The 17171-nt window shown below is 39.5% G+C and overlaps 1 protein-coding gene across 15 annotated transcripts in view; it reads left to right on the top strand.

Annotated features, from left to right (window-relative positions):
• Window positions 1-17171, top strand: part of OSBPL1A (oxysterol binding protein like 1A) — a 221190-nt gene that overhangs the window by 196124 nt on the left and 7895 nt on the right. For 14 of the 15 annotated variants that reach the window (XR_014807738.1, XM_084964350.1, XM_084964346.1 and 11 more), the window contains 6 exons: window positions 5921-6055; window positions 7068-7165; window positions 8142-8324; window positions 14451-14558; window positions 15570-15659; window positions 15897-16023. Coding sequence is in view for 13 of the 15 variants with exons in the window: in XM_084964350.1 (XP_084820476.1) it covers window positions 5921-6055; window positions 7068-7165; window positions 8142-8324; window positions 14451-14558; window positions 15570-15659; window positions 15897-16023 (741 nt within the window). In the remaining 2 variants the exon portion in view is untranslated. Of the gene's footprint in view, window positions 1-5840; window positions 6056-7067; window positions 7166-8141; window positions 8325-14450; window positions 14559-15569; window positions 15660-15896; window positions 16024-17171 lie in introns of all 15 variants that reach the window. The other variant, XR_014807736.1, reaches the window with a different exon arrangement.

The following is a 17171-nucleotide window of genomic DNA, read 5'->3' as shown; positions in this document are numbered from 1 at the left end:
TTCCCAGGCTAGGGGTCTAATTGGAGCTGTAGCCACTGGCCTACGCCAGAGCCACAGCAACGTGGGATCCAAGCCGAGTCTGTGACCTGCACCACAGCTCACAGCAACACTGGATCCTTAAGCCACTGAGCAAAGCCAGGGATCGAACCCGCAACCTCATGGTTCCTAGTCGGATTCGTTAACCACTGAGCCACATCGGGAACTCCAGAAGTTATTCTTTAAAGCACAGCACCGTGCCCTGGAACCTAGGACCAAAATAACCCAAGTGAATTTTCTTGCTCCTCTTTTTCCATCAGGCCATGTACACTGTGTTTTTCTTATGTCTGTTTTATGACTAGCCTATTTGGCAGTGTTTATGGTGTAAGGTGGTCTGTGGTGCAGGCTGGCCAGCTTCCCCATCCTTTCTTTTGCCAGGCTGAAAGCTTTAGATTTTTAAATAGTTTTTCTTGTTTTTCCCTATTAAAAGAACAATACATGTCCATTTTAGGAAATTTAGAAGATACAGAAAAGCATGAAGAGGATTATCAGGATTACACAAACCACCAACTCCTAGGGACACCCACTGTTAACTTCCTGGTATTGTCCTCCAGCATTTGTCTAAAAAGACACGTGTTTTTTTTTTTTTTACACATTTTTCCATGTGAACAATTGTGTATCATTAAACAAGAGGGTTCTGACTTGAGGGAGTTTGTATTCCAGTGAAAGAGTTAGAAGAGTATAGTGTGATGTGATAAATGCCCAATAGGAGTCAGTTCTGTGGGCTCACACAGGAGCATGTGGGGCAGGGCACCTGCAATGTGCTTCTCTCCCTCAGGTGATGAAAATGCAGTAGAGTATAAGATACTATCCCTTTGGAGTTCCCACTGTGGCACAGTGGGTTAAGAATCTGACTGTTGTGGCTCAGGTTGCTGCAGAGATGTGCAGGTTGATCCCTAGCATGGATCCAGTATTGCTGCAGCTGTGGCTCAGATTCAAGCCCTGGCCTGGGAACTTCCACATGCTGCAGGTGTAGCCATAAAAAAAAAAAATGACTATAAATGCATGGATTTATTTCTGGGCTCTCTGTTCCATTCATCTTTGTGTCTATTTCAGTGCCAATTCTATACTGTTTTCATTCCTATATCTTTGTAAGACAGTCTGAAATCAGGGAGCTCGATGCCTCCAGTTTTGTTCTTCTTTCTCAAGATCGCTTTGGCTATTCATGATCTTTTGTGTTTCCTTACAAATTGAAGGATTGTTTTTTCTCTTTCTGTGAAAAATGCTATTGGAATTTTGATAAGGATTGGATTCAGTCTTTAGATCACTTTGTGTAGCATGGACGTTTTAAGAATTTTTGTATTCCGTGAGTACAGAGTATCTTTCCATTTATTTGTGTCTTCTGCAGTTTCTTTCATTAATATCTTATAGTTTTCAGTGTATAAATCTTTCTTGACCTCTTGGTTAAATTTATTTCTGAGTATTTTATCCTTCTGTAAATGAGATTGTTTGCTTAATTTAGCTTTCTCATAGTTTGTTTTGAAACACAACTGATTTTGGTATGTTGGTTGTGTACCCTGAAACTTGACCGAATTCATTTATGATCCTAATGGTGTTTTGGTGGAGTCTTTATTGGTTTCTGAATATAATATCATGGCATCTGCAAATAGAGATGATTTTACTTCTTCCTGCTTGATTTGGTTACCTTTTCTTTTTCTTCTGTCATTACTCTGGCTAGAACTTCGGTACTATGTTGAAAAAAAGTGGTGAGAATGGGAATCCTTGTTTTATTTCTGAGCTTATAGAAAGAGCTTTCTTTCAGCTTTTTACCACCGAGTAATGATGTTAGCTGTGGGCTTGTCATCTATGGCCCTTATTATGTTGAGGTATATTTCCCCAACCCACTTTGTTGAGAGTTTTATCGTGAAAGGATGTTGAATTTTGTCAAATGCTTTTTCTGCATCTTTTGAGATGATTATATATTTTTATCCTTCATTTTGTAAACATGGTGTATCACATTTATTGATTTGCATGTGTTGAACCATCCTGCATCCCTGGAATAAATCTCACTTGATCATGGTATATTTTAATGTATTACTGAATGTATTAATTGAATTCAGCTTACTGATATTTTCTTGACTTTTGCGTCTCTCTTCATCAGGGATATTGACCTTAATTTTCTTTGATTTTGATATTGGGATAATGCTGACCTTATAAAAATGAGTTTGGAAGTGTTCCCTCCTTTTGTTTTTCCTTTTGTTTGTTTTGAATAGTTTCAGAAGGATCAATATTAATACTTTGTTAAATACCTGGCAGAATTCACTAATGAAGACATATGGTCTTAGACTTTTGTTTGTTGACAGGTGTTTATTTAGTGTTTTAATCTCCTTTCTTATAATTGATTCCTTCAGATTTTCTATTTCTTCATGTTTCAGTTTTGGCATATTGTATGTATATTTCTAGGAATTTATCCATTTCTTCTAGGTTGTGTAGTTTGTTAGATGCTTATTTGTAGTAGTCTTACAATCCTTTGTATTTGTGCATCAGTTGTAATACCTCCTTTCATTTATAATATTACTTAAGTCCTCTCTCTTTTTTTCTTGTCTATTTCGTCTTTTTTAAAAAACCAGCTTTTAGTTTGATATTTTTAGTCTCTGTTTCATTTATTTCCATTCTGATCTTTGTTATTTTTCCCTCTACTAACTTTGAAGTTAGTTTCTTTTTCTAGTTCCTTAATGTGTCAAGTTAGGCTTTTTGAAATCTTGTTCCTTAGTGTAGGCATTTATTGCTATGATTTTCTTTCTTAAAGCTACTTTTGCTACATCCCATAGTTTTATATGCTCTATTTCCATATTCATGTCTTGCTATTTTTTATTTCTCTTTTGATTTCTTCTTTGGACTGCTGATTGTTCAGTAGCTTGTTGTTTGCTTTCACATATTTGTGAATTTCCTAGTTTTCTTTTTGTACTTTATTTCTAATTTTATACTATTGTGGTTAGAAAAGATCCTTGATTTGATTTCAGTCTTTTTTAATTTACTGACTTATTTTGTGGTCTCATATACAATCTATCCTGTAGAATGTCCCAGGTATGCTTGAGAAGAATTGTGTTTTCTACTATTGGATGGAATGTTCTGTGTATGTCTCTTAGGTCTTTTGATTTAATGTGTTGTTTAAGCCTGTTGTTTCCTTACTAAGATTTTCTATCTGATACATATACCTTGTTGAAAGTAGAGTATTGAAATCCCCTACTTTTATTGTATTGCTGTTTCTCCTTTAAGATCTGTTAATGTTTGTTTTTCTATGCATCCATGTTGGGTGCATAAATATAATTGTTATGTCATCTTGATGAATTGACCTTTTTACATTACATAATGACTGTCTTTGTATCTTATTACATCCTTTGGCCTAAAGTCTCTTCTGTCTAACTACCCCTGCTTTTGTTTGTTTGTTTGTTTCCATTTGCATGGTATATCTTTTTCCATCTCTCGCTTTCCATCTGTGTGTGCCCTTAGAGCTGAAGTGAATCTCTTGTAGTCAACAGAGTTGGGTCTTGGTTTTAGGATTTTTTTAATCCATTCAGCCACCCTGTGTCTCTTGGTTGGATGATTTAGTCCATTTGCATTCAAGGTAATTACTGATAGGTGTGGATTCACTATTGCTATTTTGTTCAGTATTTTCTGACTCTTCTGTAATTCCTTTGTTCCTTTCATCTTGCTCTCTTCCTTGGTGATTTGGTGATTTTCCATATGCCATGGGTGTAGCCATAGAGACAAAAAAATAGAGAAAGAAAGAAAGTGAACATGATTGAATGTACAGATTGGAAGTAGCGCTCCTCCTTTCAATGTTAAAAGTAAATCTGACTTCAGGGCAGCTTTGGTAGAAGTAGAAATTGATACAGGCTTTTTGGAAGGCATTCAGCTTGATAATAACTATAAAAATTTTAAATGAGTACACACCTTTGACCCAAAAATTCCCCTTACAGAAATTTACTTTAAAACCATGTTTTCTCATGTTTTAAAAGATAAGATTGAATAGTTCATGGTTATGTCTGTATATAGATTTCTGAAAAATTAACAAATACATATAGCACTTACTAATGTTCCCAGAACTGGTCTAAGTGTTTTGCAAATATTAGTCTTATAACAGTGCTTTGTAGTTGATTATATTATATACACTGTTATATTAGTGACATGTTATTGATAAGGAAGCTGGCTAGAGTTTAACTTCGCCAGTCACACAGCTAGTAAAGGAGAAAGCCTACGGTGGAACTCAGTCGATTTCTGAGTTCTTACCACTGCACAGATTAGCAATGGCAAAGTATTAGTTTTGTTTTGTTTGTCTTCTCCTTAAAAATATCTTCAAGATATTTTTAAGTAGAAGAAAGAGAGTCTGAAACATCTCAATTAAGACAAGCCCTGGTAGCCCCAACTTTCTTGACTTGGCCCCGACAGTGAATTTCTGCACTTACTGAGATCTCAGGGTATATGCATTGGAGGCTTCTTTTCTTTATTTCCTCATATTCCTGTTCCTTGTCTTCCCAGTGAGGCAGCAGTAAACCTACCATTTCTTTTCATTACATTGAGCTGCTGCATGTCTGACTGTGTTCTACAGTATTTTATGTTAATGAGCTTCCTCTTTTTCTTCTTCTTCTTTTTTTTTTTTTTTTGATTTTTTTAGGGCCGCATCCATGGCATATGGAAGTTCCCAGGCTAGGGGTCAAATTGGAGCTATAGCTGCTGGCCTGCGCCTCAGCCACAGCAGCTCGGGATCCCCAAACCACTGAGTGAGGCCAGGGATCGAACCCAGATCCTCATGGATCCTAGTCGGGTTTGTTAACCACTGAGCCATGAAGGGAACTCCCAGCTTATTCTTTTTAATGCATTCCAATTGTAGTTTTGTGAGGGTTACTTTAGTTGTGCAGGTCCGTAAGAGCAGATTTATTTATTTATTTATTGTCTTTTTTATTTGTAGGGCTGCATAGGTGGCATATGGAAATTCCCAGGCTAGGGGCTGAATCGGAACTATAGCTGCTGGTTTATACCACAGCCACAGCAACGCCAGATCCAAGCCACGTCTGCCACCTATACCTCAGCTCACAGCAATGCTGGATCCTTAACCCACTTAGCGAGACCAGGGAGCCTCATGGATACTAGTCAGGTCTGTTAACCACTGAGCCACTATGAGAACTCCCAAGAGTGGATGATTAGAGGGAGGAAGTCAGAGCTAAGAGGTGGCATTCAACCTGGATGGTGCCTTGGGGTTCGTCACCTGACTATGTGACTCTAGTCAGAAGGCTTCGTGAAAGACCTGATTCCCACCAGAAAGGTAAATAAGGGTAGGTGGAAGGTTGGGGAGACCGCTGGAATATTCCAGAGAAAACCATGATAAGTTTGTTACCTAATTGATTTTTTAAAGAACTCATGGTGTTACTGTTGGGTGGCAGGATATGGTAAACATAGTTGAAAGGTTGCAGTTCAGATCAGAGGACCCCTGCTCATTCATTGATATTTTTGGAAGTCTACTGTGATTGTGTTATTCTAGCAGACAGAATTTAAAATCTAGTCTGTGAAATAGGCAACACCCTTTTAGTACCCCAGTTCACAACATAGAGTAGATTGGTATGCTCAGAAAATTTCAATGTTGGTCAAAAAGAGTCTGAAATTTCTTTGAAAAATTATCCACAAAAATGGTATATGCGATTGCTCCTTAGCCAACCATGAAGATTTTTGGTCTTTGTGTCTCTATCACCTTTGTATGCCATTTCCTAATTATAATCTGAGGCAGACTTCTCATTAATCATCATCATCTCATTGCCCACCCGTCAATTGCAAGTAGACTGGGTAATCTTTTATTTCCTTACCAGGTACGTGTTCTGTACAGACAGCAGCAGATGCGTTCACCGTGAATGTTGACCATCACAGTTTCCATTTTCTTGTTAAATAGGAGCTCTCCAAGATCACCATGCCCGTTATATTTAACGAACCTTTGAGCTTCCTCCAACGACTCACTGAATATATGGAGCATACATACCTCATCCACAAGGCCAGTTCACTGGCCGATCCTGTGGAAAGGATGCAGGTATGTGTCAAGCAAGCACTGGGAAAGGTTTAAAGTCTCACAAGACTTCTGTGCCAGCAGCCCATCTGTGCTCTCAGCACGCACACACACACAGAGACACAGAATTCACATTAAGTCCATTGTGAGGTTGGGAGATGTTACTGAGACGTAGTCACTGTGTTGGGAGTGTCCTCTCTGTTCCTTCCCTGCCACCCTCCAGTCACAGTGCCACCATAGTTGAAAGACCAATGACAGTTACAAGAGAAGCAGAAGGTGGTCCAAAACCAAACCTGGATGTTGGTGAGCTGTTTCTGAGTCCTTGTTTTAGAAAGTTGCCTTGTGTTGGGGGATAAATTCAACCTTTGCTTCAGACTCTCAGAGTATTTCCAAGAAGGAATGAACATAGACATACACACATAAATATGTATACTTACGCTTATGTGTATATAGAAAGACACACATACTGTTATAGGGTAAAACACAGGACAACAAGGAATTACACTTTTTAATTTTTTTTCTGAAAATGTGTATGCGATGTTTACGGATGGACTAGACACAAGGAGAGTATAGTAGATACATTGTTCTCCATCAGACAGAGCAATAGTGTTCTAAATGGAGCCTTTCTGTTCTTTCATTTATATAAATCAGTGTTGCCAATGTTGGACTTGGTACCAATTTAATTTTTTCTCATTGCCCCATCCTAAAGTGTTGTCCTTTTTAGAAATTTTAAAGGAATGAAAAGTGATTTCGGATTTGAGAGTTCTTTAAAGTCCTTGAGAGGAACATGGAGGGCTCTCAGGGTTGTTATAAAAAGCACAGCTGGGAATGACCTATAGGAAGAGATAGAGTAATTTTCACTCTGAATATCCACATTTGCTTATTAAGTTGCTTATTAAGCCATGTTAAAAATACAAAGCAATTTAAACTCCTCAAAACCATTTTGTAAATTACTGTCTTCAGCAGAATTTCAGTTCCCGAAAGAATGAGGAGCAGGCGAGGCTATTTTTAACATCTCCTAATGCTCTGTCCTCAGTGTGTAGCTGCGTTCGCTGTATCTGCTGTTGCTTCCCAGTGGGAACGCACTGGAAAGCCTTTCAACCCACTTCTGGGAGAGACTTATGAGTTAGTGCGGTAAGATCTTTCACTCTATTCCAGGTCGATAGTTGAATTTGCATGATTTTTATCACTCATAGACACATTATAGATGTCTATTTTATGAGCATTGCCAACATTTTGTATGACTGGAGCAAGTTAACAGCTTTGATGTTTGTCTATGATATCGTTTTAGAGATTATGTCAAAAATATGGAAACATACATAAAATGAGCCATTGTTAAAAGTAATTACAAGGGTTTCAGTATTCCTGATCTTGTGGAATTAATTAACATTCTTTCTCCTTATGTAGACCATAAGACATGATTGGGTGTTTTGTTTCATCTTGTTTTGCTTTTTGGCCACACCTGCGGCATGCGGAAATTCCTAAGTCAGGGATCAAACCCACACCATAGCAAGTGACAGCACTGGATTCTTACTGAGCTACTAGGGAACTCCTGGGTTTTTTAATAACCATATAAAATATATTAGCCTAGATTTACACTGTTAGCATAAAGGCTATGAATGTATCTAGAAATGCAGTTCTGTCTACCTGCTATAACTTGCTTCTTTACACACAATTTGGCAATTCATTTGGCTTTAATTTTTCAGAATTTTTCTCTTCCCATCACATGTTTTGATCACACTTATTCCCCAGATGTTTGAAAGGGAACACATTAGATTCTTTATCTTAATATAAATGGAATGATGAGTTTCAAATTTACATGGCTAATATTGCCAACTCATGAAAATCACCCAGATTACTGTGGGTCTTTAGTTTAATATATTCAAGTGGCTAGAGTTATAATAACATTGCAATGTAATAGTTGGATTGCATTTGTACAGTCTTTCATGTTAAGTTATTCTTTCATCAGGATGATAACAAAGAATTGTTTGTCAGACCTGCTTAATACTTTAACATTGTTTTTTGACTGTGAAATGACAATAATACACACATTCCATGATAAGAGTTGATTATGATATTACTTTTTTCTTCCTTTTTTTTTAATCTCAAGGGATGACCTTGGTTTCAGACTCATCTCCGAGCAGGTCAGCCATCACCCACCCATTAGTGCATTTCATGCTGAGGGATTAAACAATGATTTCATCTTTCATGGCTCAATCTATCCCAAACTGAAGTTCTGGGGGAAGAGCGTAGAAGCAGAACCCAAAGGAACCATCACATTGGAGCTCCTTGAGTGAGTTGGAATCAAGTCTTTTAACTTTTTTTCATGTTCACCTACTCATTTATATACTTGTACACAGATCTGACCTCTTTGTTCAGAAGCTGGAGAAAAACTGCTTTTACAGAGTATAAATTATCTCCTTGTGTTTAAAAGAATTTGAGAAATGTGGCAATAGCTAGCCATTGCTAATCAGTCTAGGTATATGTAAAAAACTTGATGTTCGACTGTGGTGTTTGTTCAGATCAATTTTAAGATAAAATAGAGTTAATCACTGTGTGACAGTTCTTATAAGAAAAGCTTTCTGTGTATCATGTTGATAATGTTTAACCATCTTTCAAAATGAATTCACTTTGAGAAATATTGAAATAATTGTGTGGTACATCTTAGACATTAGGTAAATTGAAAGTTCTTTTACAGTTGAAAAAAAGATTTCCATTGAATAGCTTTTCATTTATTTCTTTCATTACTGTCTTGCAGTTTTCAATATACAGGACTTTCATCTCCTTGTCTAAATTTATTCCTAGATATTTTATTCCTTTTGATGAAGTTGTAAATGGGTTTGTTTTCTTAATTTCATGCTCATGAACTGAAAGAATTAATATTGTTGCAAGGTCCATACTGTCTAAAGCAACATACAGATTCAGTGCAATCCCTGTCAAAATTCCAGTGACTTTTTTTCTCACAGAAATAGAGCAGACAACCCTGAAATTTGTATGCAACAACAGAAGACTGTAGTATAGCCACAAATAGTCAAAGCATTCTTCAAAAAGAACAAAGCTAGAGGCATCATGCTCCCGAATTTCACCACATTACAAAGCTATTGTAATTAAAACAGTATCATATTGGCAGGAAAACAGACACATAGATAAAAGGAACAGAATAGAGAGCTCAGAAATAAACCTATGCATGTAGGAGCAATTAATTTACAATGAATGGGGCAAGAATATACAATAGGAAAGAAAATCACTTTAATAAATGGCATTGGGAAAATTGGACAGGCACGTGCAAAAGAGTGAACCTGGACCACTCATACACCACACACAAAAATAACTGAAAGTGGATTAAAGACTTGACTGAACTAAAACCCATAAAACTCATAGAAGAAAACATTAGGCAGTAGGCTTCTTGACAAAGGTCTCAGTAATGATTTTTTGAATCTGACACCAAAAGCAACAAGAGCAGAAATTAACAAATAGGACTACATCAAACTAAAAGGGATCTGTGCAATAAATCAACAAAATGAAAAGGCAACCTACTGAATGGGAGAAAATATTTTGAAATTGATATATATCTGATAAGGGGCTAATACACAACATATATAAAAACTAATACAATTCAATAGTGAAAAAAATCCAATTAAATGGGCAGAAGATCTGAATAGACATTTTTCTGAGGAAGAAATACATATGAATAACAGATGCTCTACCTCATTAATCATTAGGAAAATTCAAATCAAACCACATGGAGCTATCACCTCATATCTGTTAGAATGGCTGTTATCAAAAAAGAAATAACAAGTGTTAGTGAGGTTGGGCAGAAAAGGGAACCCTTCTACTTTGTGGGAGGGAATATACATATGTGCAACCACTATGGAAAGTTCTGGCCCCTAGAAGTTCCTCCAAAAATTAAAAATAGAGCTACTCTTTGATTTAGCAAATTTACTTTTGATAATTTACCCAAAGAAAACACTAACGTGAAAAGGTGTCTGCACTCTTGTGTTCACTGAAACTTTATTAAACATATACAACAGCCAGTATATGGAAACAAACTAAGTGTCCATCACTGGATGAATGGATAAAGAAATTGTGTTGTATATGCCCACAATGGAATATTATTCAGCCATGAAAAAAAGAATGAAATACTGTCACTTGTGACAATGTGAATGGACCTCAAGGGCATCATGCTGAGTGAAATAAGTCAGCAAAAAACAAACACTGTATGATCTCTCTTAAATGTGAAACCTAAAAAATAAATTCCTACATAACTTAAAAAAAAAAAAAAAAAAAAAAGACAACCAAGCACATGGATACAGCAGACAAGCTGGTGGCTGCTAGAGGTGGGCTGTGGGAGAAATGGTAAACAGTTTCTGTTTTTTCAGTTTGAATAAGTTGAATAGAGTTTTTAGAAAAGAAAAGATGTAGCTTTAAATTCAAAATCAATTGCAGTTCTCATCAAGATGGAGTAAACACACTCCAGCCTATCTGTCCAACAACCCTGAACAGAAGACATAAAGCAACTATCTGAAGATTCTGACAAATAAATAATCACAGCCCCTTTAGGGAAGGAGAGAAAAACCTGAGGACCAGCAGTGAGTCTCCTGGTTTTAACACCCCTGCCCCCTTCCCCAAACCTTGCTCAGAGTCAGAGCAGCCCAGATCCCAGAAATGGATTGTGGAAGCTGACAGCAAAGTCCCAGGAGAAGCCCTCTCTTGTTAGAGCACCGGGAAAGATACCCTGGCAGGATGCAGAAAGTAGGAGAAATCCTTTCTATGTTTCTCATCCAGCCTTATCTCAAAGCAGGTTCCAGGCCCACAGCTACAGTTCTGTGGTGGTGGGGGCAGTGGCCATCACACACTTACGTAAAACTCAGGAAAAGTCCTAATTGGCCTGAGGAATTGGATAAGGGGGCTTCTGTGATTCAAGAAGTGTAAGAATTCCTATTACTCTTTTTCTATTTTTTTTCTCTCACCTCCTTGCCCCAGAGGGAGACCTGTCCTGGGAGGTACAAAGTGCAGCAGAGAGCTTGCTGGCCTTGGCCAGAGGAAAGATGCCTCTACTATCTGAGAGGGTGGGGGGAGCACAGAGGAGAGGGAGCCCAAGAAAGCCATTCCACAAGGTAACGTCTGAATTCCTAAGCTCATCCTGCTGCTCATTTTGAAATAACCAAAGTGGCACATCGGAGGCCTTGAGATCTGAATTGTGTAGGCCGATGCCCAGGTTCCTAAATGGCTCCTGAGAGGTGGCTCTGACTAGCACTACATAGACTTTGAAAATTATACCAGTAGTAGTCTCAAAGGCCATGGAAAGTAGGTCAGGACCTGTGTCCTGAAACAGAAACACTGTTGATACCTTAGTACCTAATAAAAACAAAGATCAGAAGATTTTAAGAGGACCCAGATGGAAAAGAAGGAAAAAAAAAAAAGGAGTTCATGTAGTGGCCCAGTGGGTTAAGAACCCAGTATAGTGTCTCTGAGGACTCAGGTTTGATCCCTGGCCTTGTTCAGTGTGTTAAAGTTTTGATGTTGCCACAAGTCATGGAGTAGGTTGCACATGCACTTCGGATCCTGCATTGCCTGCTGTGGCTGTGGTGTAGGCCAACAATTGCGTCTCCAATTCAGCCCCTGGCCTGAGAACTTCAGTGTGCTGCAGGTGTGATCTTAAAAGGAAAAAGGAAAAAAAAAAAAAAAAAAGACCCAAGTTTCATAATATTCAAATGTCCAGAATACAATCCCAAATTACAAAGAAACAGAAATTTCAATAACTCACAATGGAAAAAACAATCAACAGACTAACCCCAGTGCGACTCAGATATTGACATTTGTACCAGACTTTAAAGCAGCTGTTACAACATGTTCCATTGTTAGAATGAATGGAAAGACATTCTAATAAAGAAAGAGAAGTATTTCTGGAAATTTTAGTGCTGAAAAATTCAGTAACAAATATAATAACTGGGATAGGCTCTTTAGTAGAATTAAGATGATAAAATATTTACAAGATCCACATGCCGAAAACTGCAAAATACTGATGAAAGTAATCAAAGAATATCATGTAATGGAGAGACATACTATGTCTCACTGAATTTGGAATCCTAAATGTAATTATGATGTCATTTCTCCCCTAGCCGATCTATAAATAATCTATGTTAACATAATCCAAATGCAAAGTCCCAGGATGATTTTTGATAGATACAAAGAAGTTGGCTCTAAAATTTGTATGGAAAAGCAAATGAAATAGAACAACCAAGATAATTTTGAAAAGAACAGAATTAATGGACTCCCACATCCTAATTTTAAGACTTGATGCTAAAGGTGTTAGAATCAAGACAGTGTGGAATTGGCAGAAGGATAGATACATCCTTCAGTGGAATAGAGAAGAGAGTCGAAAAACTGACCCCACAGAAATGTGGCCAATTGATCATTGATAAAGGTGCAAACACAATTCGGTGAAGAGAGTTCTTCCCACACATCTTGTGGGAACAGTTGGACATGCCTGTGTTAAAAAACGAACCTCAATTTACATCTGAAACAAAAATGAACTCAAAATAGATCATAGACTAAAATAGAAGGTAGAACTATATAAAGCTTTGGGAAGAAAACATAAAAAATTTTTATGACCATGGATTAGGCAGTGATATCATAAAGATACAATCCCAAAGCACAGTTTTGAAAAGACAAAATTGGTAATTGGATTACGCAAAACGAAAAGCTTCTGCTCTGTGAAAGACAGTCTTCAGAGTAAAGAGACAGGCTGTAGATGAGTAAATACTATTTGCAAATCATTTATCCAACAAAGGACTTGTATAGTATATAAAGAGTATATAAAGAATTCTCAAGACTCAGTGGTTAGAAAACACACAACCCGATAAGAAACTGGGCAAAAGATGTGAACAGTTATTTCACTGAAGGAGATACATGGATGGCAAATGAAGCACACAAAAATACACTCAACAGCATTAGTCATTAGAGAAATACAAAAGTAAAATCATAATGATATACCACGGTATACCTATTGGAATGTCCAAAGTCAAAATAATTTTAGCAACTGACAATACCAAGTGCTGTCAAGGATGTAGAACAGCCTGCTGGTGAGAATCTAAAATGGTAGAGCTATTCCGGGAAATGGTTTGGCAGTTTCTTACCAAGTTATCCATGTGTTAACCACATGACTTGGTAATCTACTTGTAGGCATTCACTCTAGAGAAGCGAAAGCTTATGTTTTTATAAAAACCTGTGCCCAGCTGTTTATGGTAGTAGTATTCATAACCCCCCCAAACTGAAAGCAACCCGGTGTCCTTGAGTGAGTGAATGGTTAAGCTATGGTACATCCATACAGTGGAATACTACTCAGAAATGAGAAAAAAAAAGTCACTGATACCTCGAATTTAAAATACATTACACAACCGAAGAAGCTAATCTCAAAAGGTTACATAGTGTTATATGACATTCAGTTAAATGTCATTCAGGAAAAGGCAAAACTATTGTAACAGAACAGCTGAGTTGTTTAGGGATTAGGGATGGGGCAGGGTTTGACTATAGAGGGGCAGCATGAGCGAATTTAGAGGGGCTGTGATGGAATTGTTCTGTATTCTGATTGTGGTAGTAGTTACCATGATCTGTATACATGCACTAAAACTCACAGAGCTAGATACACCAAGAAAAGCAAATTTTACTGTTCATATATTAAAAATGAATTTAAACATAAATGCGTGAAGATGTAAAACAAATGTTTTCAAAAGCAAAGCAGGTAAAACTGGAGCTTATTCATGTACATAAATTTTCCCCCTTGGTTGAACTGCCAAGTATTCTCTCTGGAAAGTACTAAATTGACCTTCAACTTTATTTTATACCTCTGGTTTTTATGTTTTTACCAAACTTTTGATTGCTTAAAATGATTATACACATAGTTTATTCGGAGTTTGCTTGAAGTATAGTTTGTTTCTTAAGCTTTTGCATCCTTTTAAGAACAGTAAGAGTAGTAACATGATGCCTATGTTATGGTGAGTTAACACCAAGAGAGTTTTTTTAAGTCTTAGAGTTGTCTCCAGCAGTCTGATTGGTTATTCTGAGTAATGGCATGTGAGGCAAATGCACTTTTTTTTTTTTGTTTTTTGTTTTTAGGGCAGCAGCCACGGCATATGGAGGTTCCCAGGCTAGGGGTCAAATCAGAGGTACAGCTGCCAGCCTGCACTGCAGCTGCAGCAATGTGGGATTCGAGTCACATCTGCGACCACAGCTCACAGCAACACCAGATCCTCAGCCCACCAGCTGGGGCCAGGGATCGAACTGTATCCTCATGCGTACTACTAGTTGGGTTTGTTACCATGGAGCCATAACAGGAACTCCCAGCAAAAGCACTTTTTAAACAGAATAATACGTGTCATGTACTTTTCTGAGTCTGGGTTTTCTTTTTGTTTTCCAGACACAACGAAGCTTACACATGGACAAATCCTACCTGCTGTGTACATAATATCATTGTGGGTAAACTGTGGATTGAGCAGTACGGCAACGTGGAGATCACAAACCACAAGTAAGACACTGTGGTGTCCTCACTGGTCCCTTCAGTTGTCCTCAGAGGATTCCGCAGTCTTTTTTAAAAAGTTCTAGTAGAGCTCAGGGCTCCCACAGCCTTCACCCTCACCTCCCCGGCACACACTGCTGATTCTGTTCAGTTTCTGTTGTTCGCATGAGGCTGGATGACAGGAGGAATATAAAAGTTGAATTGTGTTCAGATCCTTCTTTGTGACCTTAGGCAGGTGTCTTAGTTGGCTCAGGTGGCTGTAACAGCGCCATAGACTGGGTGGCGCCAACAGTAGGGATTTATGTCTCATGGGACTGGGACATAATAGGCTGGGAAGTCCAAGGCCAGGACGCTAGCAGATCAGATGTTTGGTGAAGGCTGTCTTCCTGGTGTGAGGTTGGCCATCTTCTTGTTTGGAGACATGGCTGACCTCAGGTCATCTTGCATCTCCTTTCATGAGAGCACTGATCCCATTCACGGGGGCTCCACCCTTATGACCTATGACCTCAAATCCCCTCTCATGGGGACTAGGGATTCCCCATATGAATTCGGGGGAAAAACATTCATTCCATAGCAGCAAGTCACTTATTTTTAATTTATTTATTTTTGTCTTTTTAGGACCGCCCCTGCAGCATATGGAGGTTCCCAGGCTAGGGGTCGAATTGGAGCTGTAGCCTCCAGCCTGTGCCACAGCCAGAGCAACACCAGATCTGAGCCGTGTCTGTGACCTACACCACAGCTCACGGCAACGCTGGATCCTTAACCCACTGAGCGAGGCCAGGGATCGAACCCACTCTTCATGGATACTAGTCAGATTCTTTTCCACTGTGCCATGATGGAACTCCCCCAGTCACTTATTCTTTATGAACCTTGCTTCCCTTTTCTACGTGGCAGGTCCAGTACTGACTGTGGATGAGGGTTCTCTGTGTGGAGCCTGGCAGGTATTGCTGGAAAGGAGAGCATGGTCCCTGTTCTCTACTGCTTCTTCCATGTAACCTGAGCTTACTCTTTTCTTTATAGGACTGGGGACAAATGTATTTTGAATTTTAAGCCATGTGGCCTTTTTGGTAAGGAATTGCACAAAGTCGAAGGCTACATTCAAGATAAAAGGTAAAAGTTTCCCTTTTAAATGTTGAACAGTATAGGTGTCGTTCACTAAATAAAATGTCACCATTAAAAATCTGCCATTACTTAGTCAACAAGTATTTTAGCAAAGTGGAAAAACTTTCTTCTGCAAGAAAATATCAATTTCTTTGATCTGATACTAAGTCGGCATCTTTATAATATGAGGCAGTTGCAGCAAAATACTGATTTCATTGTTGGCTAAATATCAGTTTCTCTTGACAGCAAAAAGAAGGTCTGCGCCCTCTATGGGAAGTGGACAGAATGTTTATACAGTGTTGACCCCGCCACGTTTGACGCTTATAAAAAAAATGATAAGAAGAATACCGACGAGAAGAAGAACAGCAAACAGGTGAACATCCCGGAAGGTGGTATCGAAGGCATTCCTGGACTTGACATTTGTACCAAACCCTTTGCAGGTGGCATGTTAGTGCATCACCTGCAACCTCTTTGAACTTGGTGCTAATGCATGTGATTTCTCTCCTTGAACCTTCTTGATGAGCAGATCATCTCCTGGTAGCAGGGATTTGATAGAACCTTACGTGGCATGGGGTGCAGTTACACATACGGCCTTGAATTCATGTCACTTCAGAAAGTTGGAGTTCACCAAGGACATGTCCTTGTCCTTCTTTCTGTTGCTGTGCATTAGCAGTTGAGATCATGTGAATATTTAAAATTTCACGCAGCATGAGGACCTACGTTTTCATGCTTTCGCAGCTGTGTTGTCCTCTTCCGCATCCGAGGTCACTGGCTGAGAGCGTTGCAGTTGAGGGCTGCTGTCCGCTTCACGAGCTTCTCCCTGATGAGTCTGTTAGGTCCGCACAGGCTCTGCCCGCGTGAGGCCAGAGGCTGGGGGACCCAGAGCTGAGGGAGGCCACACCTGTAGGGACAGGAGGTGTCGGGCAGGTTACTTTCCAGGGCCGGTATCTCAGTTCAGAGCAGGAGCTGCTTAGAGTCCTGCCTCCTCTGCTTCAGCCTCAGGCAGATGCCCCCTCCCTGCTTCAGTGCTGTCATCTGTAAAGTGGGGACAGTGCTGGCACCCTCACGTCAGACAGGTGTGGGGGCTGGGGGCGGAGGCAGGGTAGCCCTGCCTGCTCGGCTTCAGAGCATCACTCAGAATTAGGAAGTCCTGCCCTCCCTCAGAAACGGAAGCTGTGTGTCTGGGCGACCTTTGTCATGAGTCGGGTTACTGGGGCCCCTAAGTGAGCAGGGAACCTCCTCCCGGGCCTTGTTGTCCCCTTATCCCCCTTCAGCTCTGTGACAGCTGTTCTCCTCACCACTCCCTTTGTGGCTGCTGCTGTCCCCTCCTTCTGGAGGTGGCCTGATCCTTCTTGGCAGCAGGGGCCTGGCGGGGCTGGATGAGGGGATGCTCAGACTCAAACTCCTGGGCAGCAGCTGCAGCCCGGCCAGCACGAGCCACTTGGCGAAGACACTGCCCCCACCCTCCTTCCACGGGGTGGTGGGAGGAGCACCTAGGGCATTGGCACAATTCCAGAAAGT

Source organism: Sus scrofa, chromosome 6 (assembly GCF_054392235.1).
Source record: "Sus scrofa isolate SSC_HxYL_T2T_F1_AM1 chromosome 6, Sscrofa_HxYL_maternal_Yorkshire_Landrace_v2.0, whole genome shotgun sequence".
NCBI classification, from domain to species: Eukaryota; Metazoa; Chordata; class Mammalia; order Artiodactyla; family Suidae; genus Sus; species Sus scrofa.
Note: the sequence above shows the minus strand (reverse complement) of the source record. Positions and strands in the feature narration are given on the sequence as shown.